The sequence below is a fragment of the Salvelinus sp. IW2-2015 genome, linkage group LG32 (assembly GCF_002910315.2).
Source record: "Salvelinus sp. IW2-2015 linkage group LG32, ASM291031v2, whole genome shotgun sequence".
NCBI classification, from domain to species: domain Eukaryota; kingdom Metazoa; phylum Chordata; class Actinopteri; order Salmoniformes; family Salmonidae; genus Salvelinus; species Salvelinus sp. IW2-2015.
Window position 1 is genome coordinate 6,293,216 of NC_036871.1, and position 27,147 is coordinate 6,320,362.

Here is a 27,147-nt window from a genome sequence, read left to right on the forward strand (position 1 = left end):
GGATGTTCTCACTGTTTGTTTGTGGGTGATTGTATCTCGTGTCTGTATGTGTTACCACACGGGACTGTTTCGTTTGTGTAGTCTGTTCCTGTTCGTGCGTTCTTCGTGTTTATGTAAGTGCTCAAGTTCAGGTCTGTCTACGTCGTTTTGTTGTTTTGTAATTTTTCAAGTATATTTTCGTGTTAGTGTTCGTTTACGTCTTGTTAAATAAATTCATTCATGTCTTCATCACCCGCTGCGCCTTGGTCCAATCTCTCTCCGCAAGACGAACGTTACAGGTTGTTTGCATTGGCTAGTATAACAAAAGCCAAGGATGGATTACTGCCTCTCTTTGTCCATAGACAGCTTTCAAAGTTAGGAAACACATATGGACATTTATAATTTGTCTGAKCTATCCCTTTAATCATGTTTTTACAAGTTTAAGTGACATTGGTTGTGTAGACCTATTCTCTGTCTGCCACAATAATGGTCCTTAGTGTTGATGTCAACATCAATGATGTCATGTTTAGGTATATATAGGTATATAGGGCTCATTGATGGCCTTCTAGTGTGCAGACGTTTGTCTAAAATATGTCTGCTTGTTATCTGTAACAGATGGATGATATAGACTCCATGTTCACTGACCTGCTGGGAGAGATGGACCTCCTAACACAGGTGAGTTCTCACTGGGACCACTCTTATAAAACTACACTTCCCCTGATTCATCAGAAGTGTTTTCACCAGAAATGGATAAACCAGACATACGTCAGCAGCTGTGTAAAAGTAGTCTTTGTTGAGACCCAGCAGTGTAGAGGTGTAACCCAGAGCCTACAGATGGAAATGAACCTTTGGGCTAAATCTGGAACATTTACAGAAGGTGTTGATTAWTGTGCATTATCCCTGTCAAATAAATAAAATCAAGTAAAATGAATGACGAGAAACATTATCTGGGTTGAGAAATGGACACAAGCCACTGATTCTAAGGTCATGGCACCAAGGTGTCCTCAAGCACTTTGGCCCTCCATGACACTAGTATGTACAGTATGTGGCTTGCCAGATGAAACATTAGATGCCATTAATAGAATCCTGGCTAATACCTATGTGCATTGTACATTGTACTCAGCAGTAAACTCCTCTTAAAGGGGAAGTTCAGTATTTTACAACTMAATATTAGATGGTTCCTCACCGTGTAAGCAGTCAATGGGACCAGACAAACTGTAATCGATGGCTGGGTTGTCATTAAACAGCCACTACAAACTACAGCTAACTTGAGACACCGCTAGCTAACAATCAATGGAAGTGATAGGGGCAACCGAGCAAATCAAACAACTCAATATCTGGTTTGATGCTGCCATATCACTTCCATTGTTTTTTAGCTGCTAGCATTAGATAATGTTAGCTGTAGTTTGTAGTGGATGTAAAGAAAACCGAACTATGGATTACAGTTTCTCCTGGCCCATAGACTTCTTTCAGGGTGAGGAACCATAAAATACAGAACATCCCCTTTAATGAATGTAGCTCTAAGAACAGGAGTAGTAATTAGACCAAATGGCATTACATTTAAATCGAACTCTAAGGAATGGGTATTTATGCCAATTCAACTTCATATTGGCAGCCATCCTTTTGGAGAGCCACAAATATTGTGTCACTGTCTACAGTCTTATGCAAATTAGGAAGATAACCATTTTGATTAGAATAATCATTCATCCTGAACTTAAGAGGATCAAATGTTTTCAAATTTGACCATGATTGGATTGATATATAATTTGGATTACTTTCTGGGAGCATGGAGACCAACAGACCTCAGAATCCATCCAGGGTTTCCTACCCCATGACTCAAAGGGCTAAARGTTTCATTGAGCATGGCTTCGAACATGGAAACATATGTTTCTCTCTATATTCATCAGGGTTCAGTTATGTGCCAGGGGAGYTCTTATGCAGGTCAGCAGGTCACCCAGTTCTATAGACTGTTTATGATAGAGTGCATTTGGAAAGTCTTCAGACCCCTTGACTTTTACCACATTTGTTACGTTACAGACTTATTCTAAAAGTTATTAAATAAAACATTTTCCTCATCAATCTACACACAATACACCATAATGACAAAGTGAGAACAGGTTTTTAAACACTTTTTCAAATAAAAAATAAAGAACAGAAATACTTTATTTACATAAGTATTCAAACCCTTTGTTGTGAGACTCAAAATTGAGCTCAGGTGCATCCTGTTTCCATTGATTATTCTGGAGATGTTTCTACAATTTGATTGGAGTCAACCTGTGGTAAATTCAATTGACTGGACATGATTTGGAAAGGCACACAACTGTCTATATAAGGTCCCATAGTTGACAGTGCATGTCAGAGCAAAAACCAAGCCATGAGGTTAAAGGAATTGTCCGTAGAGCTCAGAGACACACTTGCTTCGACCGTACAGACTGGGAAGGTCTACCCAAAAACATTTCTGCAGCATTTGAAGGTCCCAAGACCACAGTGCCTCGATCCACTTTTAAATGGAAGACGTTTGGAACCACCAAAACACTTCCTAGAGCTGGCCACCCGGCCAAACTGAGCCAATTGGGGGAGAAGGGCCTTGGTCAGGGAGTGACCAAGAACCCGATGGTCACTCTGACAGAGCTCCCAGAGTTCCTCTGTTGTGATGGGCAACGAACTTCCAGAAGGACAACCATCTCTGCAAGCACTCCCACTAATCAGGGCTTTATGTGTTAGAGTGGCCAGACGGAAGCCACTCCTCAGTAAAAGCACCATGACAGCACGCCTGAGTTGCCAAAAGGCACCTAAAGGACTTTTAGACCATGAGAAAACAAGATTCTCTGGTCTGATGAAACCAAGATTGGACGGAGGAAACTGGCACCATGCCCTACGGGAAGCATATGTGGTGTCAGCATGCATGCGTGGGAGTTTTCAGCGGCAGGGACTGGGAGACTATCAGGATCGAGGCTAAGATAAATGGAGCGCAAGTACAGAGATCCTTGATGAAAACCTGCTACCAGAGTTCTCAGGGCCCTCAGACTGGGTGAAGGATCAACTCTCCAACAGGACAACAACCCTAATACACAGCCAGACAACGCAGGAGTGGGCTTCGGACAAGTCTCTGAATGTCCTTGAGTGGCCCAGCCACGAGCCCCGGACTTGAACCCAATCGAAACACCACGAGACAGCTAATGCAAGTCTTCTCTCAGGTCTTCAACCAAGATTACAGAACTATTTCTGTTTCAAATGCAGGGGTGCACAATATCAGGCCCTTGAGTTCTGCAGTTCTATTGATTTGCATATCAAGGCATCTTACCTTTCTGGTTTTGTGAGCTAAATTACTCGCCCGATCATCACAGTCTAAACCGCCACATAAAAAAATACTATGGTATAATGACTATAGTATTCACTGTAGATTTTTTGCACAAAAACACTACAGTGAATACTTAGTATTTTTAGTAGTGTACTACAGTCCCTAAAAACACTACAGTAAATATAAAGTATAATACAATCTGCAAAAACCATACATTCGTTACTTTAGTATATACTACAGTTTTACAGTATTTTTATACTTCAGATATTTCAGMMMTTTTTTCTKATACATTTGCAAACAAATTACAAACTGTTTTTGCTTTGTCATTATGGGGTATTGTGTGTAGAGTGATGAGGGAAAATGTTATGTAATCAATTTTAGAATAAGGCTGTAACGTCACAAAATGTGGAGAAAGTGAAGTGGTCTGAATACTTTCCGAATCCACTGTGTATGATTCGCCTGGAATTGCCTGCTGGTGACGTTTATTAAAATATGACATATCAGATGAAATAATCACTTTCCTATGATATCACATCATCACCATAGTGCAGTTGTTGTTTTTTTGCATTKGAAGTATAAGGTTTGAATTTTGACTGTGTTCTGCACAGCTTAGAAATGTGGCTTCTGAGATGGTCCTTGAAGAGGGTTTTCTTAGAATGAATGTAAAAATGTTGCAAATATTGTTGTAGTGTTCTCTATCTGTATTAGTGTTATGTAAAACATACAATTTCTTTCTGGTTCTGAACTAAAATCTCTGTATGCCAACTCTTCATCTGAAACCATTTTTTGACAGAGTCTTGGGTACGAAATGGAGCCCTCAGAAATGTCATCCAGCTCACAGAGAGAAAACAACTTCTCTATTGGGTTCACAGATTTGAACGGTGAGAAACATAATGCAACACMACATCAGCAAACAGTGGACATTTTATCTTGACACAATAAGACCCAAGGGGGTGTGGTATATTGGCCATATACCACAAACRCAGAGGTCCCTTATTGCTATTATAAACTGGTTACCAACATAAATAGTACAGTAAACAAGCATTTTTACATCGTACCTGTGGTATACAGTTGAAGTCGGAAGTTTACATACACTTAGGTTGGAGTCATTAAAACTAGTTTTTCAACCACTCCACAAATTTATTGTTAACAAACTATAGTTTTGGCAAGTCGGTTAAGACATCTACTTCGTGCATGACACAAGTAATTTTTCCAACAATTGTTTACAGACAGATTATTTCACAATTCCAGTGGGTCAGAAGTTTACACACACTAAGTTGACTGTGCCTTTAAACAGCTTGGAATATTCCAGAAAATTATGTCATGGCTTTAGAAGCTTCTGATTAAGGGGATTCTTAACTATAGACAGTAATTCTGAGTCAAAGGGAGGTGACCTGTGGATGTATTTCAAGGCCTACCTTCAAACTCAGTGCCTCTTTGCTTGACGTTATGGGAAAATCAAAAAGAATAAAGCCACCCTCAGAATTTTTGGGGACCTCCACAATTCTGGTTCAGCCTTGGAGGCAATTTCCAAATGCCTGAAGGTACCACGTTCATCTGTACAAACAATAGTACGCAAGTATAAACACCATGGGACCACGCAGCCGTCATACCGCTCAGGAAGGAGACGCGTTCTGTCTCATAGAGATGAACGTACTTTGGTGCGAAAAGTGCAAATCAATCCCAGAACAACAGTAAAAGACCTTGTGAAGATGCTGGAGGAAACCGGTACAAATTATCTATATCCACAGTAAAACGAGTCCTATATCGACATAACCTGAAAGGCCGCTCAGCAAGGAAGAAGCCACTGTCTAAAACCGCCATAATAAAAAGCCTGACTACGGTTTACAACTGCACATGGGGACAAAGATCGTACTTTTTGGAGAAAGTCCTCTGGTCTGATGAAACAAAAATAGGGGAGGCCATAATGGCCATAATAACCATTATTATGGGAAAAAGGGGGTGGCTTGCAAGCCAAAGACACCATCCCAACCGGGAAGCACAGGGGTGGCAGCATCATGTTGTGGGGGTGCTTTGCTGCAGGAGGGACTACAAAATAGATGGCATCATGAGGGAGGAAAATTATGTGGATATATTGAAGCAATATCTCAAGACATCAGTCAGGAAGTTAAAGCTTGATCGCAAATGGGTCTTCCAAATGGACAATGACATCAAGCATACTTCCAAATTGTGGCAAAATGGCTTCAGGACAACAAAGTCAAGGTATTGGAGTGGCCATCACAAAGCCCTGACCTCAATCCCATAAATTTTGTGGCCAGAACTGAAAAAGCATGTGCGAGCAAGGAGGCCTACAAACCTGACTCAGTTACAGCAGCTCTGTCAGGAGGAATGGGCCGAAATTCACCCAACTTATTGCGGGAAGCTTGTGGAAGGCTACCTGAAACGTTAGACCCAAGTTAAACAATTTAAAGGCAATGCTACCTAATACTAATTGAGTGTATGTAAACTTCTGACCCACTGGGAATGTGATAAAGAAATAAAAGCTGAAATAAATCCTTCTCTCTACTATTATTTCGACATTTCACATTCTTAAAATAAAGGGTGATCCTAACTGACCTAAGACAGGGAATTTTTACTAGGATTAAATGTCAGGATTTGTGAAACTGAGTTTAAATGTATTTGGCTAAGGTGTATGTAAACTTCCGACTTCAACTGTATTTAAGCAATAAGGCCTGAGGGAGTGTGGTACATGGCTAATATTTCACGCTATGGGCTGTTCTTAGGCACGCACGAACGATGAACGCAAGCCAATCAGCATTCAGCCATTAGCCGTGGTATTTTGGCCATGTACCACAAGTTCCCGAGGTGCCTTATTGCTATTGTAAATTGTTTCCAAACGTAATTAGAGCAGTAAAAATMTATGTTTTGTCATACCCGTGGTATACGGTCTGARATCAGCCAATCAGCATTCCTRGGCTCAAACCACTTTTCTAGCTATGCCAGGCAAAGAACTGGCATCATCAGCTGCATATGGACGTATCCAAATGAATGTCAATAGAAAACAYCTTAAACAAATGCAAATGCAGCTACTTTGCTGTTGTTTAATATTGAACATCAATGAAAATGTTTCATTTCTACCAGTAAATGTGTACTTTAGTATTGTTTTCTTTGGCAACTGTGYTATTTGCGGATGAACGCCTTCGTTCTGTACTTTACCTTGGAAAAAGGAACTACGCAAAGGGACTCGGCTCCGCCTCATCATGCTTCGTCGTCCATTATTTCCAAGGTACAATCTTAGAAAAAAAAGGTGCTATCTAGCACCTAAARGGGTTCTTCAGCTGTCTCCATAGGAGAACACGTTGAAGAACCCTTTTTGGTTCCATGTAGAACCCTTTCCACAGAGGGTTCTAACTGGAACCCAAAAGGGTTTTCCTATGGGYACTGCAMAAGAACCCTTTTGGAACCCTTTTTCTAWGAGTGTAATGTACAGAACGTCTGCATTTGTCCCTTACATATACATATGGRTGAAATACTGTTTCAGCCAATTAGCATCGAGGACCCAAACTACCTGGTTTACAATTAGAGTTGATGCATATGACAAATATTTTAAGTCCTGCTTGCCAATAGCAACCTTATTAAGCATATTTCACAAGTACATGAGTGAGAATGGTAAAAGTATTCATAAGAAGGGAAGTGATTATGTTATCACGTCTTATCACTAGTTGATAAGACAAACCCCTCATTTCCCATCTTCCTCTCTGGCAGAATCTCTAAATGAGCTAGAGGATCATGACCTGGACGCTCTGATAGCTGATCTGGGGTCAGATTTGGCGGAGACAGAGGAGAGACTGAACGCAACCAAGACGGGACATGTCCACACACAGCAGCACAAGTCTGGCTATTCCACCCAACAGCAAAATGTCCGAGCACCTATCTCCTTGTCCCAAATGTCATCGCTGGCGTCCTCCTCATCCTCTCTACCTCCTGAACCCCCCAAACCACTTCCACCGGTAACTGGGACTGTGTAACCCTAGGCGTTAGCCAGGGGAGCTAATGCAAGTCTTCAGGTCTCAACCAAGATTACAGAACTATTTCTGTTTCAAATGCAGGGGTGCACAATATCAGGCCCTTGAGTTCTGCAGTTCTATTGATTTGCATATCAAGGCATCTTACCTTTCTGTTTTTGTAGCTAATTACTGCCAATATACAGTAAACRGCCACATAAAAAAAWWKRWWMGMWWWAWMYKRWWWYMWWTRKKRMMWYYWTTTTTTGTACAAAAACACTACAGTGAATACATAGTATTTTTAGGGACTGTGGTGTACTACAGTCCCTAAAAAAACTACAATAAATATAGATTATAATACAATCTGCAAAAACCATACATTCATTACTTTAGTATGTACTACAGTTTTACAGCATTTTTATACTAAGGTGTATTAAAATACTGTAAAATAGCAGTATATACTAAAGTAATGAATGTAGGGTTTTTGCAGATTGTAGTACACTGAAGTATTTACTGTAGTGTTATTGCGGACGTCAGTGTAGTATTTACTATGGTGTATTTGTTTTATTATCTTTGACATAGAAGTGGAGGCTTTCTCCTTCAGGAAACCTACTGGAGAAATGCTAAAAGAGCAAATTTTCCATAACCTGTAGCTAGGTATGACTGAGGTCTGAACGGATAGTTCTATGAACGGATAGTTCAGAGCCTCTGCTCTTTTCTATAAASTGTACGGAACACAATATATGTTCTATACTCTGCATGTAGGTTTCTCAGTTATGGGTGGCACGAATTGCGAATGAGCGGAGCATATGCAAATAAGATACAGTAGTATTTACTATAGTAAAAACCTTTTTTTTTTTGCGGACTAGTGTTTTTGCTGACATTACTGTAGTATTTACTACAGTGTTCTTTTGGTTAATACTGTAGTATTTACTATAGTATTTTTCAGTATACTACATCATTCTATAGTAAGTACTACACATGATCGAGGGATACTACAGTGTGTAGTATGGTATTCTACAGTACACTACAGTTTACTATATAATTCTACTGTAAGGACTGTAGTTTTCTYTAGTAAACTGTAGTATTTTTTCATGTGGGTGTAGCACTTTTTCACATTCCTGCTGCTCAAACAGTATACTAACATTTTTCCAGGGAGAGGCCGAAGCACAAGCCAAAACGGACAAAATCAAGCTGGCTCTGGAGAAGCTAAAAGAGGCCAAAGTTAAGAAGGTATATTGGGTTGATTTCACTAAACTGGCTATAACAGCTTCACATTATGAGGATTTGAGCTACCCCTATATCATGCAAAGCACTTTGAGTTGGAMAAAAATGCTATATGCCAATGTTTCTCGGAATCATTGTTTATTACTAGAATGGCAATCCCCATTTAAGTCAACATTCTGTGATGGGTGGGCCAGCAGTCATATTGAGTGTACTCAATAAGTACWTATATTTCAATGGCTATTTGTATGTACCTCCTGGTAGTTGGTAGTGAAGGTAATGATGAGTGATGGCAGCTCCAAGACACTGATGGTGGACGAGAGACAGACGYTCAGGGACGTGATGGATAATCTGTTTGAGAAGACCCACTGTGACTACAGCACGGACTGGAGCCTGTGTGAGACCAACCCCGAGCTGCAGACTGGTGAGAATCATACACACCAGACCTTGGTTCAGGTGGTATTTGTTTTCTGTCAAACACTTTGAGCATTTGAMTGAGCCCGGCTGAAGTGCCAGTTGGGTCAGGTTTTCACTTTTTGGGTTCTTCCATTGGTTCCATTGCACCAAGCAAGCTCAATCAAGCGCAGTCAAGGTWCACTATATATACAAGAGTATGTGGACACCCCTTCAAATGAGTGGATTCAGCTATTTCAGCCACACCCGTTGCCGACATATTGTATAAATCGAGTYCATAGCCATGCAATCTCCATAGACAAACATTGGCAGTAGAATGGRCTTACTGAAGAGCTCGGTGACTTTCAACGTGGCACCGTCATAGGATGCCGCCTTTCCAACYAGTCAGTTTGTCAAATATCTGTCCTGCTAGAGCTGCTGATATTGTGAAGTGGAAATATCTAGGCGCAATAACGTCTCACAAAATGGGACCGCCGAGTGCCGAAGTGCGTAGTGCGTAAAAATCATCTGTCCTCGGGTTACAACACTCACGACCGAGTTCCAAACTGCCTCTGGAAGCAACGTCAGCACAATAACTATTCGTCAGCAGCTTCATGAAATGGGTTTCCATGGCCGGGCAGCCACACACAAGCCTAAGATCACCATACGCAATGCCAAGCGTCGGCTGGAGTGGTATAAAGCTCGCCACCACTGGACTCTGGAGCAGTGGAAACACGTTCTCTGGAATGATGAATCACGCTTCACCATCTGGCAGTCTGATGGATGAATCTGGGTTTGGCGGATGCCAGGAGAACGCTARCTGTCCAAATGCATAGTGCCAACTGTAAAGTTTGGTGGAGGAGGAATAATGGTCTGGGGGTGTTTTTTATGGTTCGGGCTAGGCCCCTTAGTTCCAGTGAAGGGAAATCTTAATGCTACAGCATGCAATGAAATTCTAGGCGAAGAGGACTGGCCAGCCCTCAGAGACTGGTTCCTCTCTAGGTTTCTTCCTTGGTTCCTGCCTTTCCTGGGAGTTTTTCCTAACCACTGTGCTTCTACATCTGCATTCCTTGCTGTTTTGGGGTTTTAGGCTGGGTTTCTGTGTAAGCACTTTGTAACATCTGCTGATGTAAAAAGGTTGATTTGATTTGTGCTTACAACTTTGTGGCAACCGTTTATGGAAAACCCTTTCCTGTTTCAGCATGGCAATGCCCCTGTGAAAAAAGCAAGGCCCATACCGAAATGGTTTGTCTATCGGTGTGGAAGAACGAGCAGGTGTCCACATATGTTTTGTAATTTAGTGTACTTTGGGTATGATTTAAGATATGACATTGTATGATTGATGTATATCATTTTCATAAAGAAATGAGGCTCCTCTTTTGTTCTCAATGCAGAAAGAGGGTTTGAAGACCATGAATATCTAGTGGAGCCTCTTTCTGCATGGACACGAGACAGTAAAAACCAAATCATTTTCCTTCTGAGACCCAACAAATATCTCTTCTTCAAGGACCCCCAGGTGAGTACAGTAGACAACTGGGCACCAAACATTAAGCACCAAACGGAAGAAAATAGACTGAATCAGGGAGAAATTACCTGGACTTATCCCCCCCCCCAAAAAACATATTTTTTGTTTTCTGTTGCAAGCTCTTTAAAACGTTTTCCGTTGCGTGCCCATATGAACATGACCCAGAGTTCACACAAAATAGTGCAGTTAACTGTGCTTTCTAATTTAAGTCAATGATCTGTCTCTACTTCTGCCAAGTTTTTACCAAACAAAAGAGTGGGTTTAAGTTGAGATAAACTGGCAACCAAGCTCTTTGTTTTAGTTCCATTATTTATATCCTTGTGCTGYCATTGTCTTTTCACTTTTTTTTCACGTCAACTTCAAGATATTCTACCTATGGAAGAAAGACCAAAAATGTATTAAWGAGATAAAAGAAAGGCATAAGGAACTTCTGCTAAAGGTGAGTTATCACAAACACACCTGTAGTCTTCTCTGTAGCCTATACAGTACACACATTTACTGTACCAATATTTTGTTGGTGTTCTCCTTCCTCTTGAGAAAATCAGGCTTATCTAAACCCTTAAACACTTCCAAAAAACGTTTTTTTTATTTCTGAATCCAGGAAAATTTTGATGGGCCTTCTCTCATCGTCCCAGACCTGGAGGGGCTGCTGTATCTGAGAGAGGATGGGAAGAAATCGTGGAAACGTCGCTACTTCCTGCTCAGGGCATCTGGGATATATTATGTGCCTAAAGGAAAGACAAAGGTACAGGAAGTGAAAGGAGTACCAAGGCACTCTAAATATAATTTATTAAAATGCATTTATTTGTATGGCATGTTCAATGGAAACAAAGATTATGAACCCAGYTGCGTTTCGGCTGCATGTCCTTCGTCACAGCAAGTTGAGTAAACATCTTGTCAATACATAGTCTTGCACATACAGTATATTGTATAGGCAGTTTATGAACTAATATAAAAACGTATAGTATTCAGACCCCTTGACTCTTTCCACATTTTGTTACATTACAGCCTTATTCTAAAATTGATTACATTTTTTWAAATCCTCATCAATCTACACACAATACAATGGCAAAAACTTCTACAAATATATTAAAAATAAAAAACAGAAATACCTTATTTACATAAATATTCAGACCCTTTGCTYTGAGACTCAAAATTGAGCTTAGGTGCATCCTGGGGATGTGAACAAGAACCCGATGGTCACTKTGACAGAGCTCCAGAGTTCCTATGTGGAGATGGGAGAACCTTCCAGAAGGACAACCATCTCTGCAGCACTCCACCAATCAGGCATTTATTGTAGAGTGGCCAGACGGAAGCCGCTCCTCAGTAAAAGGCACATGACAGCCAGCTTGGAGTTTGCCAAAAGGCACTTAAAGTACTTTTAGACCATGAGAAACAAGATTCTCTGGTCTGATGAAACCAAGATTGAACTGTTTGGCCTGAATGCAAAGCYTCACGTCTAGAGGAAACCTGGCACCATCCCTATGGTAAAGCATTGTGGTGGCAGCATCATGATGTGGGAATGTTTTTCAGTGGCAGGGACTGAGAGACTAGTCAGGATCGAGGCAAAGATGAATTGAGCTAAGTAACTCTGCAGCACTCCTCCAATCAGGCATTTATGGTACAAACAGTGTAGTTATTCCCGCCGCAAGGCAATCAAACAAGACAAATTTCAGTGTGGAGACAAAGTGGAGTCGCAATTCAACGGCTCAGACACGAGATGTATGTGGCAGGGTCTACAGACAACCATGGACTACAAAAGGAAAACCAGCCACGTCACGGACACCAACGTCTTGCTTCCAGACAAACTAAACACCTTCTTTGCCCGCTTTGAGGATAATACAATGCCACCGACGCGGCCCGCTACCAAGGACTGTGCTCACTCCTTCTTCGTGGCCTACGTGAGTAAGACATTTAAACGTGCTACGTGCTACCCCTACCCCCAGCATCCCTAGCTGCGCCCTCAGAGCATGTGCAGACCAGCTGGCTGGTGTGTTTACGGACATATTCAATCTCTCCCTATCCCAGTCTGTTGTCCCCACATGCTTCAAGATGGCCACAATTGTTCCTGTACCCAAYAAGGCAAAGGTAACTGAATTAAATTACTATCGCCCTGTAGCACTCACTTCTGTCATCGTGAAATGCTTTGAGAGACCGGTCAAGGATCATATCACCTCCACCTTACCTGTCCTCCTAGACCCACTTCAATTAGCTTACCGCCCCAATAGGTTCACAGACGATGCAATCGCCATCACACTGCACCTGTCTCTTATACACATCTAGATGTGTATAAGAGACAGGTCCTATCCCATCTGGACAAGAGGAATACCTATATAAGAATGCTGTTCATTGACTATAGCTCAGCATACAACACCATAGTACCCTCCAAGACCATCATCAAGCTCGATGCCCTGGGTCTCAACCCCGCCCTGTGCAATTGGGTCCTGGAATTCCTGACGGGCCGCKCCCGAAAAGTATCTGAATGTCCTTGAGTGGCCCAGCCAGAGCCCGGACTTGAACCCGATCGAACATCTCTGAAGAGACCTGAAAATAGCTGTGCAGCGACGCTCCCCATCCAACCTGACAGAGCTTGAGAGAATCTGCAGAGAAGAATGGGAGAAACTACCCAAATACAGGTGTGCCAAGCTTGTAGTATCATACCCAAGAAGACTCGAGGCTGTAATCGCTGCAAAAGGTCCTTCAACAAAGTACTGAGTAAAGGGTCTGAATACTTATGTAAACGTGTTATCAGTTTTTTTTATATATATATACATTTTCAAAAATGTATAAACAGTTTTTGCTTTGTCATTGTGTGTAGATTGATGATGGGGAAAAAACAATGTAATCCATTTTAGAACAAGGCTGTAACAACGTAACAAAATGTGGAAAAAGTCAAGGGGTCTGAWTAGTTTCCGAATGCACTGTATATGTTGTGTCTGCAAAACGCTTAAAAACAATTGGCTCAGGAAGTCCACAGTGCACACAGTCATTCAAGTTGGGACTTTTCAGACTAAAACATTAATCTATGAAATCCTTACTCACTGGATCTCCAATGATATGATCAATATCGTCGCTGTCTGATGAAAATCTAGGAACMCCATTTGTTACCAATTTTCATATTTTTTTTCTTCTTGAAAGCAGTAACAACCCTCAATGTACTCTGAACATTTCATGACTTCAGGACCAAGAAAATGTATMCAAAATAGTTTCTGAATTTCATAATTGTATGTTCGTTAATGGGAAAATATGGTAATTTTCACAATTTCCTGAAAAGTCTCTATTTTYGAGATAAGATGTTTTCATCAGACAGCAACGATATAACCTAAAGTCTACTTATTCAGGTTRTCTCATGTTTTTCTTCCTTGGCAGACATCCAGGGACCTGGCGTGCTTCATTCAACTTGACAAAGTCAATATCTACACCACCACTGATTACAAACAGAAATACAAAGCACCAACTGATTTCTGCTTCATCCTCAAGGTAGGTCATCCATCTTGTAGGAAAGATTAACAGATGTTATCAGTTAGTCACAGTGGACATTTGTCTTCTGCTCTTCTCCAATCGACTCGCTGAGGTAACTGACGGGGTAACACACACACACACACACACACACACACACACACACACACACACACACACACACACACACACACACACAAAGAACTGGGTGACCAAGAAGGAGAATAATGGAGTGCTGCATCAGATGACCTGGCCTCCACATTCACCCGACCTCAACCCAATTGAGATGGTTTGGGATAAGTTGGACCGCAGAGTGAAGGAAAAACAGCCAACAAGTACTCAGCATATGTGGGAACTCCTTAAAGACTGTTGGAAAAGCATTCCAGGTGAAGTTGGTAGAGAGAATGCCAAGAGTGTGCAAAGCTATCATCAAGGCAAAAGGTGGCTACTGAATCTAAAATATATTTAGATTTGTTTAACACTTTTTTGGTTACTACGTGATTCCATATGTGTTATWTCATAGTTTTGATGTTTTCACTATTATTCGACAATGTAGAAAATAGTCAAACTAAAGAAAAAGTATTGAATGAGTAGGTGTGTCCAAACTTTTGACTGGTACTGTACATTTAGAATACATTTCAAAGATAAGAACGATCTTAGCTGAGAATTAATCAAGTTTTGTAACATTTTACCTGGGCAAGAAAGTTTAGAAATAGGGCGATAATTATTTAGGTCACAAGGGTCCCCACCTTTATGAAGGTGGAGTACATTGCCCGCCTTCKAAACCTTGGGGATAGTACCAGATAATCGTCATGTTAAAAAAATGGGTTAATGATTCAGCAATGAGGGGGGCTGTCACGTTCGTCGTAAGGATTGGACCAAGGTGCAGCGTGGTAAGCGTACATTTTCTTTATTTAAATTGAACACCGAACAAAAACAACAAAAGCACAAACGAAACYTGAAGCTACTGGTGTGCACACAGGCAACTATCTGTAGACAAGATCCCACAAAACACAAAGGGGAAATGGCTGCCTAAATATGATCCCCAATCAGAGACAACGWTAAACAGCTGTCTCTGATTGSGAAGCATACCAGGCCAACATAAACCATTAATCACCTAGATGACCCACCCTAGTCACTATCACGCCCCAACCAACATAGAGAATAAACAGCTCTCTATGGTCAGGGCGTGACAGMGGCAGAGAGCTGCAGCAGATATGGATATCAGACCTAGATTATTATTTTTTTTACATCAATCTTAATCAAGGCATCTAGCACATCACAGGRAGTAAATTGTTGAAATGAAAACAAAGATTCACTAGAAGTTGAAGGGTTAACCATTGAGTCAGCTAGGGGCTGGCAGAGGTCAATTAAATCACAGTTTCTTTCAGATAAAAAGCCTGCTGAGAGAAAATMATTAAAAGCATCACTTATTCCATTCTTCTCAGTRATAATGCCAGAGTCAGACAGAACTTGCTTAGGCWGGGAAGAAATGTTCTAGAGCCAACTCAGGGTCAGTAATACAGGYGAGTYGCTAAATCAGAATAGAACATGTAACGTAAAAACACTRGAGGAGAACTTTTTAAACTTGGTCATCTTAATTAAACAAGGATTAGTATMTTTCTGTACTATACTATGGGACAATGATCACTGAGATCATATGSAAGTACTCCACTAGACAAATATTTATGYGGGTTATTAGTGAGAATTAAATCAGTCAATGAGTTAACAGGGTTTCTCCCATTTAGCCGTGTGCATTTTGAGATCAATTGAGTCAGATTCAAATCAATGCATATACTCTTAAATTGATCTGTGGCCGGGGATAGCCAACCCAGACTCAAATCCCCTCAAATCACCAACTCCGAGGACAAGAAATGTGTTAAACACTTCGGCTATACCACCAATAACGTCCGCCATGTCAGCAGGGGGGCGGTAAATCCCATTAACAAATAAATGTGTATTCTAGTTTATGGACACATCTACAACCAGGAGCTKAAATTTATTGGGAACAGAAATATCTAAAGATTGGCACTCCATGAAATTAGATTTGACATATATGGCCACTCCTCCCCTTTCTGTAATCTGTCACACCTAAATACATGATAATAATTTACTTCAATGTCTTTATCAGATACAGAACCATTTAACCATGTTTCTGAGAGAACCAGAATGTCAGGACAAATGTCAATTGTGTCCATTCTTTCAATCATACTTCGCACATTTAGGTGCATTAGCCCAAGCCCCCTACTAGATTTAAAGTCCGGGGGGTATTCAGCTCATTCCCATAAGAGCTGACAGGCATAGGGTCATCTGCAGCTATTTGTTGAGTGAGCTGAGACTTTGCCAAGGTCCCTGGSCAACCACATGAGAGCAGAGTAGACTGAGCATTTGACAGACATCCCTCAAGTCACTGGATGCAGGGGCTGGAGTGGGAACTGGGAGAGCAGTGTTGGCAGAGCTCAGTCCACCCTGATGAAGCTCCTGCCAATGCTCCATTATGGGTGTGCACAGGAGGCATTGGTGTGGCTCCTGTTGCAGGGTTGGGGCTGCCATGGGGGGAAGAAGTGTGCCAGGCCTGTCCTGTGAATGGGAATAGGGAAGGTAACCAAAACTAGCTTGGGAGGGAGGTTGTAGGGGGAATTGAGGGTGGTGTGGAGGGCAGTGTGACTGGCAAAGCTTAAAACTCTCAGCACATGAGGGCTGATGATGTGAATGATACATGGTGTGGACTGCATCATGTGGTGCACTACCCTCAACAGTGTTTTGCCACACCCTAGGGTAGTGGTCGGTGCTGTGTAGAGCTGGTCAGTTGAGGTGGGCCTGGTCTGGTAGAGCTGTGCTGTGCTGTGATGGGCCGGGTCTGGTAGAGCTTTGCTGAGGCGGGCCTGATCTGGTAGAGCTGTGCTGAGGCGGACCTGGTCTGGCAGTATGAGAAGGAGGTTGTAATGGGAATTGAAGAGGGTGGTGTGGAGGGCAGTGTGACCACCGATGCTCCAAACTGTGCATGGGGCCTCTGACTGTTTGCGGCTTGGGCATAGCTCAGCCTATCTGCATGCAGTTCCTGGGAGAMAAGTGGTGTYGGGTGGTGTGGGGGTCAGTGTTGCTGGCTGTTCTTCTGTCTCTGTAAGGCTCAGGTCTAAAGGAGTGTCTTATTTGTCTCAGGGAGTTGGTGGGTGAGGTGGACTGGCCACATTGTCTTAAAGACAGTGCAGGCTGAGGGTGGAATAGTGGGCCATAGCACACAGTCCCGAGAAAGYCTGGCATTTACCCTCTGGATGGTGGCATTATTGGAAGTCTCTCCTCTGGAGCAGGGTAGATATTACTATCTTTGCAAGGGGTAAGATGGTGGAGGCCCTGTCTATCAGTCCKCTTAGTGATGTGGCCACCCTCTCCTGTTGGACACGCAGGTCATTGGTCCCCAGGTGTGAATGATGATATGGCTTGGTGAGCAAGCTGGGCCACAGTCATGAGCTCCATAGCTCTCAATTCAACTAAATTTCAATGCAAGGGGCTTTATTGGCATGGGAAACATACGTTAACATTGCCAAAGCAAGTGAAGTAGATAATATACAAAGTGAAATAAACAATAAAAATTAACAGTAAACATTACACTCACAGAAGTTCCAAAAGACATTACAAATGTCGTATTATGTATATATACAGCGTTGTAACGATGTGCAAATGGTTAAAGTACAAAAGGGAAAATAAATAAACATAAATATGGGTTGTATTTACAATGYTGTTTGTTCTTCACTGGTTGCCCTTTTCTTGGGGCAACAGGTTACAAGTCTTGCTGCTGTGATGYCACACTGTGTTATTTCACCCAGTAGCTCTCTCTGTTGTGGGGCACCATAACTGACACCTTTTTATTTGGGAAAAGTTGATTCTCTATATAAACTTTCCATTTGAGTCCATCATTAATATAATGTCTGGTTTTTCGTCAAGTCTATGGAGGATGGCAGGAGTGATGGGAGTAATTACAGGCCGTGAGATGGGCATGGAGAGGGTCAGCTGGGTTGGTGCATTTGTTGGTTGGGTTGGTAGGTGGGTTCTGATTCAGCTGTTGGCCTGGTCCTGCGTTTTTCTGTGACTCTTTGTAGATGGATGGTGGTGGCTGAGAAATTCCTGCCTTAGCTCATGTACTGTAACTCCCTCTGGAGGTCGTGCATGTGGCTGGTGTTGTCTGTGCTGGACAGTTCCTCTCTAAGACTGCGCACGTCCATCCCGAGAGCCTGGTTGTCCTCAACATTTTTCATTGCACACTGCAGCTCCTGGATCTCACCCCTATGCTGACGCACCAGGCTGATCTCCTCTTCTATATGATGCAGGTGTCACGTGTGAGAGAGGCATGCTCAGGGCTGTGTCTGCTGCAGGCGAGGGAGGGAGAGAGACACTGGGGACTACATACTGGGGCACAGAGGGAGTGGAGGCTGTTGTAGGTAGTGACAGTGGAGCGGTTGTAAGTTCAGCAAGAAGAGGTTTTATTTGGTCGAAGTAGTAAACAAATTGAGCCAGACTGGCCTCCGAACCTTGATCCATCACAGTGCCGTTGTTATGAATATGAATGTTACATTTGGGGGTGGAATCAATGTACAGTTGCCTCATTGTTCTGTTTTCTGACATTTTAAGCCCTTATGGAGAGCTGTGTGCCAAGCATTAGGATCATCCGTGTAGAACAGAAGGTCTCCTTTTATTTCCTTGTTTACTTTTAGGATGAAGTCTGCCCTCAGAGTCTCTGGGGTTTCTCTTCTCTTAGCAATTTKTTTTTGAATTTCTTTTTTCCTGACTCACTTGTCACATTTTCAGGATACGTGATGGCAAGGTCTCTGAAACAATGCTTAGAGAATGTATTCAGATTCATCTCCATGGTGACCTGTTTTAACAATCCACTCCGCTCTAGAATGATGTGAAGTGCTTCCTTGATGAAAGTGCTTATAGACCTATAGATAAATGCACTTTTAAAACAATGCACGTTTTATTAATGATACAAATAAAGATATTTAATGTTTTTTTTCAATTTAACAACACATTACACATAAATTAAGATACTCTCTCAATGTTTCTACCTCCTTTCAAAGTGCTATTTTGCTTGTTTGTTCGTCTGAATGCTTGTTTCACTGTCAAGGCCTGAACTATTCTCCAGAAATCCCCCAGAAATCCTTTCTCTTTCTCCCTCTGTTGGTTTTGTGTTTGCTTATCTATGTCCTAATTCTTGTTGTTGTCCTTGTTGGGTTTATGGTCCTCCTATCCGATTCCGTCCTTGTGTTGCCTGATGATTCAGCAGGGGAGTCTAGCAAGAACCAAGTCGATAAATTGCTCCAAACTATTTCCACAAAAGAGAAGTATCTTCCAATTCTTCTAGATGGGCAGAAAACAGCAACGTAATAAAATAATAATTTGTTTTTACAAAAATTGCAATTTAAGGAGGACCTATTTTCTTACGTGCTGCTTCTCATGGAATTGGTTGCTAGGAGATGAATGTCCACAAAGGAGGGAGGCGGGCGGGAGGAGGGGAGATCAGCTGGGCACATTCTAGCTAATGAGAGGGCAGATACGTGTGTGAACAACAGACACAACTCCGATATCAAATATTTTTTCTCAAAGTTGTCACGAGCGTATCTTTTCATTTGTAAAAACCTAAACATTACGAAAGTTCTATTGGATCAAAATAAGCTTCATGTAGCAAATTAGCAATAAATGTTGTGGACCAAATATGACACTCTCTCATAGACGTCCACACAAAAAAATCCCCACTTAGTCTTATTCTAAACTTAACCCCATTCACCAGTGGTGGCTGGTGGCGCTTTAAATCGGGGGACGGCTTATAGTAATGGCTCGAACGGAATTAATGGAATAGTATAAAACACAGTTTCCTTGTGTTTGGTACCATTCCATTCACTCCATGCCAACCATTATTCTGAGCCGTCCTCCCCTTACCAGTCTCCTTTGCCGAACCTGCTACGTAAATTCACCTAAGCTTTGTCGTTTTAGTTCCCCTAACCTTTTTCCATAAATGAACCTAACCTTTATCGTTAGTTCCCCTAACCGCCAATGTAAATGCTCCCCGTATTTCTCCTCTGTTGTTACAGTGCAAAAAGCAACCTGGTCTCAGAGAAAGGGGTATAATACTATACCTGCTGATTCAAGATGTATGATAAGTTACATTATCCAATCCGTATGCTATTCTAATCAAATCAAATTGTATTAGTCACAAGCGCTGAATACAACAGGTGTAGACCTTACAATGAAATGCTTACTTAAGAGCCCCTAACCAACAATGCAGTTTAAAAATATACGGATAATAAATAAAAGTAACAAGTAATTATGTAATTGTATTGCCGGGTGAGACATGATTCTATAATTCGTTTGATATTGTACGACCGCTATTACATTCATAATGTGACCTAAAGTAACTTAATATATCATACTAAATTGAGTGTCACAGATTCATGTACAGAATAATACGAATTGCCCTGAGACCATGTTGGAAATATTGTATATTTATGTTAATTCATAAGTATATGGACAGTATGGTTTTCCCATGTTTGACAGGTACTTTGGTGGCTTTTCAATATTGGTTGCTTAATATTTATGTCAGTTACTTGCAGAACCATGTCTGACAATTATCTGTTTTTAAAGGTACATTATAGAAGTTAACTTAAGTTGTTTTTTACCTTGAATTTTAGCGTATATTTAAACTGTATGGTTCATAACAACATATGACCAGAAATGTTTTCTGTCCATTTTGGAGAAAAAAAATCTTCCTCACCAGTGTCCCTAAACTCTTAGAAAAAAGGGTTCCAAAATAATTCTTTAGCTGTCCCCATAGAAAGAACCCTTTTTGGTTCCAGGGAGAACCCCTTTTGGTCCACGTAGAACTCTCTGTGGAAAGGGGCCTACATGGAAGCCTAAAGGGTTCTACCGGGAACCAAAAAAGATTATTCCAAGGGTTCTCCTATGGGGACAGCCAAAGAACCATTCTAGGTTCTAGATAGCTSCTTTGTTTCTAAGTGTAAAGCCAAAAAGTTAGTAAAAAAAAATCTTCAAATTTGATTTCAAACAGGCAACAAAGTTATGGTTCAAATTAGGGCCTTTATTTTTTACTCGTCATTTATTGTGTGTATGAGAATGTTCAGACATTCTTAACATGAATGAGAAAGGTTCTTAATGTGAGAGGGTTTGAGAACATGGTAGTGCAACCCACATGGACCCACATGGATGTAAGCATTTCGTTGGACAGTGTACACCACGTGTATCCTGTACYTACGACTAATCAAACTTGAAACACGGTAGTGCAATACAAATAGCGCTCCTCTAATGGCTTGACTCATGTGAGCATTGGCTGCCCCCTGTTGTCTCTTTGATGAACTACAACAACAACAAAAATACTGGACTACTTGAACAAAGACGGAGCACTGAATCAAGCATCAATACAGTATTTTGCGACAGACATTGCACGCACAGCAGATACTGCTCTAAGAGCAGAGATTACCATCAATGCCATTTGTTCTGTTCTTTTCCCTTCAGCATCCTCAGATCCAGAAGGAGTCCCAATACATCAGATTCCTGTGTTGTGATGATGAGCTCACTCTCTCCCTCTGGGTCAACTCCATCAGAGTAGCCAAGGTCAGGCTTTATTAATACTCTTTTCCCACTATCTTGCCAACCTGAGCTGTACTGTGCTGGCTCAGTTATTAGTTATATTCCTTTCACATTATTCTTTCCAGCATGGTCCTAGCAACTCCCACATGAAAAAATACTATAGTATACTATGGTATAAATACTATAGTATTCACAGTGAATACTGTAGTATTTGCAGTTAACTATAGCATAAATACTCTGTTAAAAGAAAACGGTGGTATAATACTATAGTAAGTATAATACTATAGCAATTAATGTAGTATTTTTGCAGATTGTAGTATACTGTAGTATTTACTGTTGTGTTTTTGCGGAGATTGCTGTAGTATTTACTATAGTGTTTTTGTTTTATCATCTTTGACATGCTAAAAGAGCAGATTTCCACAATCTGTAGGTAGGTAGGACTGGGTCATTTTTGTATTAGATTTTTTGTAAATTTCTTCACAGGTAAAATGTCACAAGTTAAAATTCAATAATCATTCATTTAAAAAAGAGAGAGAATCAGTCCGTTGGTCAGTCAGTCCACAACATGTCTGCTTCTTTGTGTTGGGGAAGGGGTGGGATCTGGGCTGGCAGTTGCTGGATGGAGGTGGCAGTTGTGGTTAGTCGGTGCTGTGTCCAGAGATGTTGCCTGTGGGGGGGGGGGGCAGGAACCGGGAACTGGGTCCGGATCTGGGTCTGTAGAGGGGAGGAGGACAACTTGAGAAGCAAGCACTTCCCAGTGATCTGCTCGCTCCAGATGGAGGTTAGATCTTTGATCCCACCTCCGCGCCTCTTCCGGTGTTCTGGTATGGGGGCTGGGTCTGGTGCTGGATCTGTAGCAGAGGTAGAACTAAGGTCTGAACAGAACTAGACAATAATTTGTGCCAGGTGTGATATCCCTCCTAAACAGCTCAGGCTAGTGTTCCTATCAACCCAGTAAGGCCAGCAGGCTAGTGTCTTTTTATTGGTATGTAACTGTAATGAATGTTGTATTGTCAACTTGTTGTCTACTGTATTTAAACACTACTTTAAACGTGTACTACAACAAAATTTCCCCATGGGGACAATGACAATGAGTTCAGAGCTTATGCTCTTCTCTATAACCTGTAGGGAACACAACATATGGTCTTTACTTGGCATGTAGGTTTCTCAGGTTCCATTTATCTAATATTAGGTTTTGGTTGAATATCTGATAACATTCAGTATCAAAAATATGCAAAAGTAGAGAAAATTCAAAAGGGGGCAAATACTTTTTCACTGCACTGTATGTTGTGTGTGTGTACCTATTGTATCTATCTTTGTTTAGTATGGGGCCACCCTGTACAAGAACTACCAGATGGCAGTGAGGAGAGCATCAACGATCAGCTCCACTCTGCACCTGACTAGTCTGCCTGCCTCCAGCCCTTCCACACCTACTGTGCACAGAGGTGACACAATTACACACATACAGTTGAAGTCGGAAGTTTACATACACCTTAGGCAAATACATTTAAACTACATTTTTCACAATTCCTGACATTTAATCCTAGTAAAAATTCTCTGTCTTAGGTCAGTAAGGACCACTTTATTTTAAGAATGTGAAATGTCAGAATAATAGTAGAGAGTATGATTTATTTCAGCTTTTATTTCTTTCATCACATTCCCAGTGGGTCAAAAGTTTACATACATTCAATTAGTATTTGGTAGCATTGCCTTTAAATTATTTATTATTATTATTAACCTGGGTCAAACTTTTCGGGTGGCCTTCCACAAGCTTCCCACATAAGTTGGGTGAATTTTGGCCCATTCCTCCTGACAGAGCTGGTGTAACTGAGTCAGGTTTGGAGGCCTCCTTGCTCACACATGCTTTTTCAGTTCTGKCCACAAATTTTCTATGGAATTGAGGTCAGGGCTTTGTGATGGCCACTTCAATACCTTGATTTTATTGTCATTAAGCCATTTTGCCACAACTTTGGAAGTATGCTTGGAGTCATTGTCCATTTGGAAGACCCATTTGCGACCAAGCTTTAACTCCCTGACTGATGTTGCTTCAATATATCCGCATAATTTTCCTGCCTCATGATTCCATCTATTTTGTGAAGTGCACCAGTCCCTCCTGCAGCAAAGCACACCCACAACATGATGCTGCCACCCCCGTGCTTCACGGTTGGGATGGTGTTCTTCAGCTTGCAAACCTCACCCTTTTTCCTCCAAACATAACGATGGTCATTATGACCAGAGGACATTTCTCCAAAAAGTACGATCTTTGTCCCCATGTGCAGTTGCAAACTCTAGTCTGGCTTTTTTATGGCAGTTTTGGAGCAGTGGCTTCTTCCTTGCTGAGCGGCCTTTCAGGTTATGTCGATATAGGACTCGTTTTACTGTGGATATAGATACTTTTGTACCCGTTTCCTCCAGCGTCTTCACAAGGTCCTTTGCTGTTGTTCTGGGATTGGTTTGCACTTTTCGCACCAAAGTACGTTCATCTCTATGAGACAGAACGCGTCCCCTTCTTGAGCGGTATGACGGCTGTGTGGTCCCATGGTGTTTATACTTGCTATTCATCTGTACTATTGTTTGTACAGATGAACGTGGTACCTTCAGGCGTTTGGAAATTGCTCCCAAGGATGAACGAGACTTGTGGAGGTCTAAAAAAACAATTCTGAGGTCTTGGCTGATTTCTTTTGATTTCCCATGATGTCAAGCAAAGAGGCACTGAGTTTGAAGGTAGGCCTTGAAATACATCCACAGGTACACCTCCAATTGACTCAAATGGTGTCAATTAGCCTATCAGAAGCTTCTAAAGCCATGACATAATTTTCTAGAATTTTCCAAGCTGTTTAAAGGCACAGTAAACTTAGTGAATGTAAACTTCTGACCCACTGGATGTCCTAACTGACTTGCCAAACTATAGTTTGTTAACAAGAAATTTGTGAAGTGGTTGAAAAATGAGTTTTAATGACTCCAACATAAGTGTATGTAAACCTCCGACATCAACTGTACGCACATCCTTATGGGGACCAAAAATGTATTCCCTTTCAAAATCCTATTTTCCCTAAACCTTACCATAGCCCCTAACCTTAATCCTAACCCGAATTCTAATCCCTAAACCTAAAATAGCAATTTTCCTCCTGTCTGAATTGTGTTGTTTTAATATCCTTTTGAGGATATCTGGTACCCATTAGGAGAGTTAAGCAAAAACCACACACAAATGGAATATAATATGGTCAACCCCAAAACATAATCTAAATAATAAATATTGTTTTCCTTTCCTCAGCAAATGGACACACCCCTCAGGAGGACCTCCCTGAACCTCCCCCAGACTTTATTCCCCCGCCCCCTTCTGGTTGGGGTTCTGGGGTCTAGGGAAGGAGCTCCACCCCCTCAATGCACAACCAAGACAACCATATGACATTCTCAACCTACCTACAGACAGGCAGGCCCAGTCTACATGGACAATGCTTGCTGAAATACAACCCTCTGGAGGTGACGGGCCCTGCTCCAATAAAACYCACCCTTCCTTCCTTGAAGTAACTGATCTGAAAATACATTATTGGACAATGGAATGTAGTGAAGACATTTCCAAACCATTGACTGAGGCGGCAGGTACAGTAGCCTAGTGGTTAGAGCGTTGGGCCAGGAACCAAAAGGTTGCTGGATCAAATCCCTGAGCTGACAAGGTAAAACAATCTGTCGTTCTGAACAAGGCAGTTAACCCACTGTTCCCTGGTAGGCTGTCATTGTAAATAAGAATTTGTTCTTAACTGACTTGCCTAGTTAAATAATATATATATATTTAACTGATGATGCATGTTCTTGGGTTATTTCTGTATTGAATATATCAGACCTAGAGGCTAGATTCAATCAGATCAAGCGTTAACRGGGAAAGGCAGACACCCACATACGGATGTCTTGGCAGTGTCAGAGGTGGAACTGCATTGGAGCCATCAAATCGGTGAGCAGCTGCTCTTGCGGTCATTGTCACGAAGCCACATCCACCCCACTCCGGTTAAAGTTCAGAACGAGAAAATCTAGGCTAAATAAAAATAATTATGCTCAAATTGAAAAATCATTGACCTAAATAATGAGGATTTCTATCATCCTAATCGAGGTGTAGAAAACAAGGCTGCATAGGATTTCTGTTAATGCTACTCCGTGCAGCCAATGGTAATGTCCTCTTTAGGTTTAATGCCGGCAGCCACTTGTGGATTTGACAGCTCTAACTCAGTTTTTTACATTTAAAAACACATTTCCTGCTATTTTACACAGTTGGACATGAATTATTATGCTTCTCTTGCTTATGACGTGTTCATATGCTATCTGTCGGGGGGGGGATAACAGAAGTTGTTTTGTTGAGATCACAAGATAATCCAAAGTACCACGCATTTAGGAAAGCCCTTTGAACATATTCATATCATTTTTTATATGAATAATTAAAACAATTTATATCAATAATTAAAATGTTTATATCAATAATTATAATTTTTTATATAAAAAAATACAACTATCAATCATTCAAATGTTTGATATCGATAATTTGATTTTTTTATACAAAAGAATCCATGATAATTACCTTCTTGGGGGTGGGATTGCATTTGTAAGCTCCTACATCAAATCAAATTTTATTTGTCACATGTGCCGAATACAACAGGTGTACCCTTACAGTGAAATGCTTACTTACAAGCCCTTAACCAACAATGCAGTCGCTACTGAAAGTCTACATATTGCACTGTCTTCAAATTAAAATTAAATATAAAAAGGATTACAACTTACTTCTCTTGTTCAAAGTGAAAGAACATTTATAGAAAATGTTAAGAAATGAAAATGTATTGATTGCCAATGTCTTCACACCRCAGTGTGAAAGCACCTTTGGCAGCCATTACAGCTGTGAATCATTTTTAATAAGATTCTACTAACCTTGCACAACTCTTAGGGGTTTTGTCAAAATGACTCAAACTCAGTATTTTTGGTTGGGAATCATTGATGGACAATAATATTTTCAAGCAGATTTAGGTCAGGACTGAGACTAGACTATTTAGGAACACTCAACACCTCTTAGAAAGCCATTCTGGTGTATCTTTAGCYTTAGAATTTGTGCAATTGTTCCGCAAAAAATATATAACTATCGCAGGGTTAGGTATTCAAAAGACTTTGGCGGGTTTTCCTCTAACTTTTTACCTGTCCTTTGCTCTTTTCATATTTATTTTGATCCTAACAAACTCCCCAGCCCCTTCCAGCAACAAGCATACCCATAACATGATTCTGCCACCACAATCCTAATCTTATTCAAAATGATTCACATCTGTAATGGCTGCCAACAGTGCTTCCATAAATCAAATCAAACTTTATTTGTCACATGTGCCGAATACAACAACCTTACCGTGAAATGCTTACTTACAAGCCCTTAACCAACAGCGCAGTTCAAGAAGAGGCGCCTTATCCTCAAGGTCACCTCAAGGTCGCCTATCCTCTTCACGCTGTACACAAACTACTGCATCTGCTCTGCAAGCACCGCAACAACTACATAGTTAAGTTCTCGGACAAAACCGCTGTCCTCGGACTCTTAAACAAAGGCTCTGACACCAACGGCTACAGGGCGGCGATTGAAGGATTCGTCAGATGGTGTGATGAACATCACCTACAACTGAATGTGAAAAAAACTTAGGAGATGATCCTTGACTCTAAGTCCATTGGAGACTACA

General features: G+C 41.3%; 1 protein-coding gene and 1 non-coding gene across 2 annotated transcripts in view; one reads left to right on the forward strand and one right to left on the reverse strand.

The window, feature by feature from the left end:
• Window positions 1-26,200, forward strand: part of LOC111957081 (amyloid beta A4 precursor protein-binding family B member 1-interacting protein-like) — a 27,577-nt gene extending 1,377 nt beyond the window's left edge. Inside the window, exons 2-13 of the mRNA XM_023977806.2 lie at window positions 595-654; window positions 4,074-4,161; window positions 7,007-7,251; window positions 8,401-8,478; window positions 8,734-8,893; window positions 10,257-10,378; window positions 10,752-10,826; window positions 10,989-11,132; window positions 13,757-13,867; window positions 21,374-21,472; window positions 22,773-22,893; window positions 24,723-26,200. Of these exons, the coding sequence (XP_023833574.2) occupies window positions 595-654; window positions 4,074-4,161; window positions 7,007-7,251; window positions 8,401-8,478; window positions 8,734-8,893; window positions 10,257-10,378; window positions 10,752-10,826; window positions 10,989-11,132; window positions 13,757-13,867; window positions 21,374-21,472; window positions 22,773-22,893; window positions 24,723-24,811 (1,392 nt within the window). The 3' untranslated portion in view covers window positions 24,812-26,200. The remainder of the gene's footprint in view (window positions 1-594; window positions 655-4,073; window positions 4,162-7,006; window positions 7,252-8,400; window positions 8,479-8,733; window positions 8,894-10,256; window positions 10,379-10,751; window positions 10,827-10,988; window positions 11,133-13,756; window positions 13,868-21,373; window positions 21,473-22,772; window positions 22,894-24,722) is intronic.
• LOC111957316 (U7 small nuclear RNA) lies at window positions 7,832-7,886 on the reverse strand. The gene has a single exon (XR_002876360.1). It is a non-coding gene; the product is annotated as a U7 small nuclear RNA (small nuclear RNA).
• Window positions 26,201-27,147: the final 947 nt, after the last annotated feature.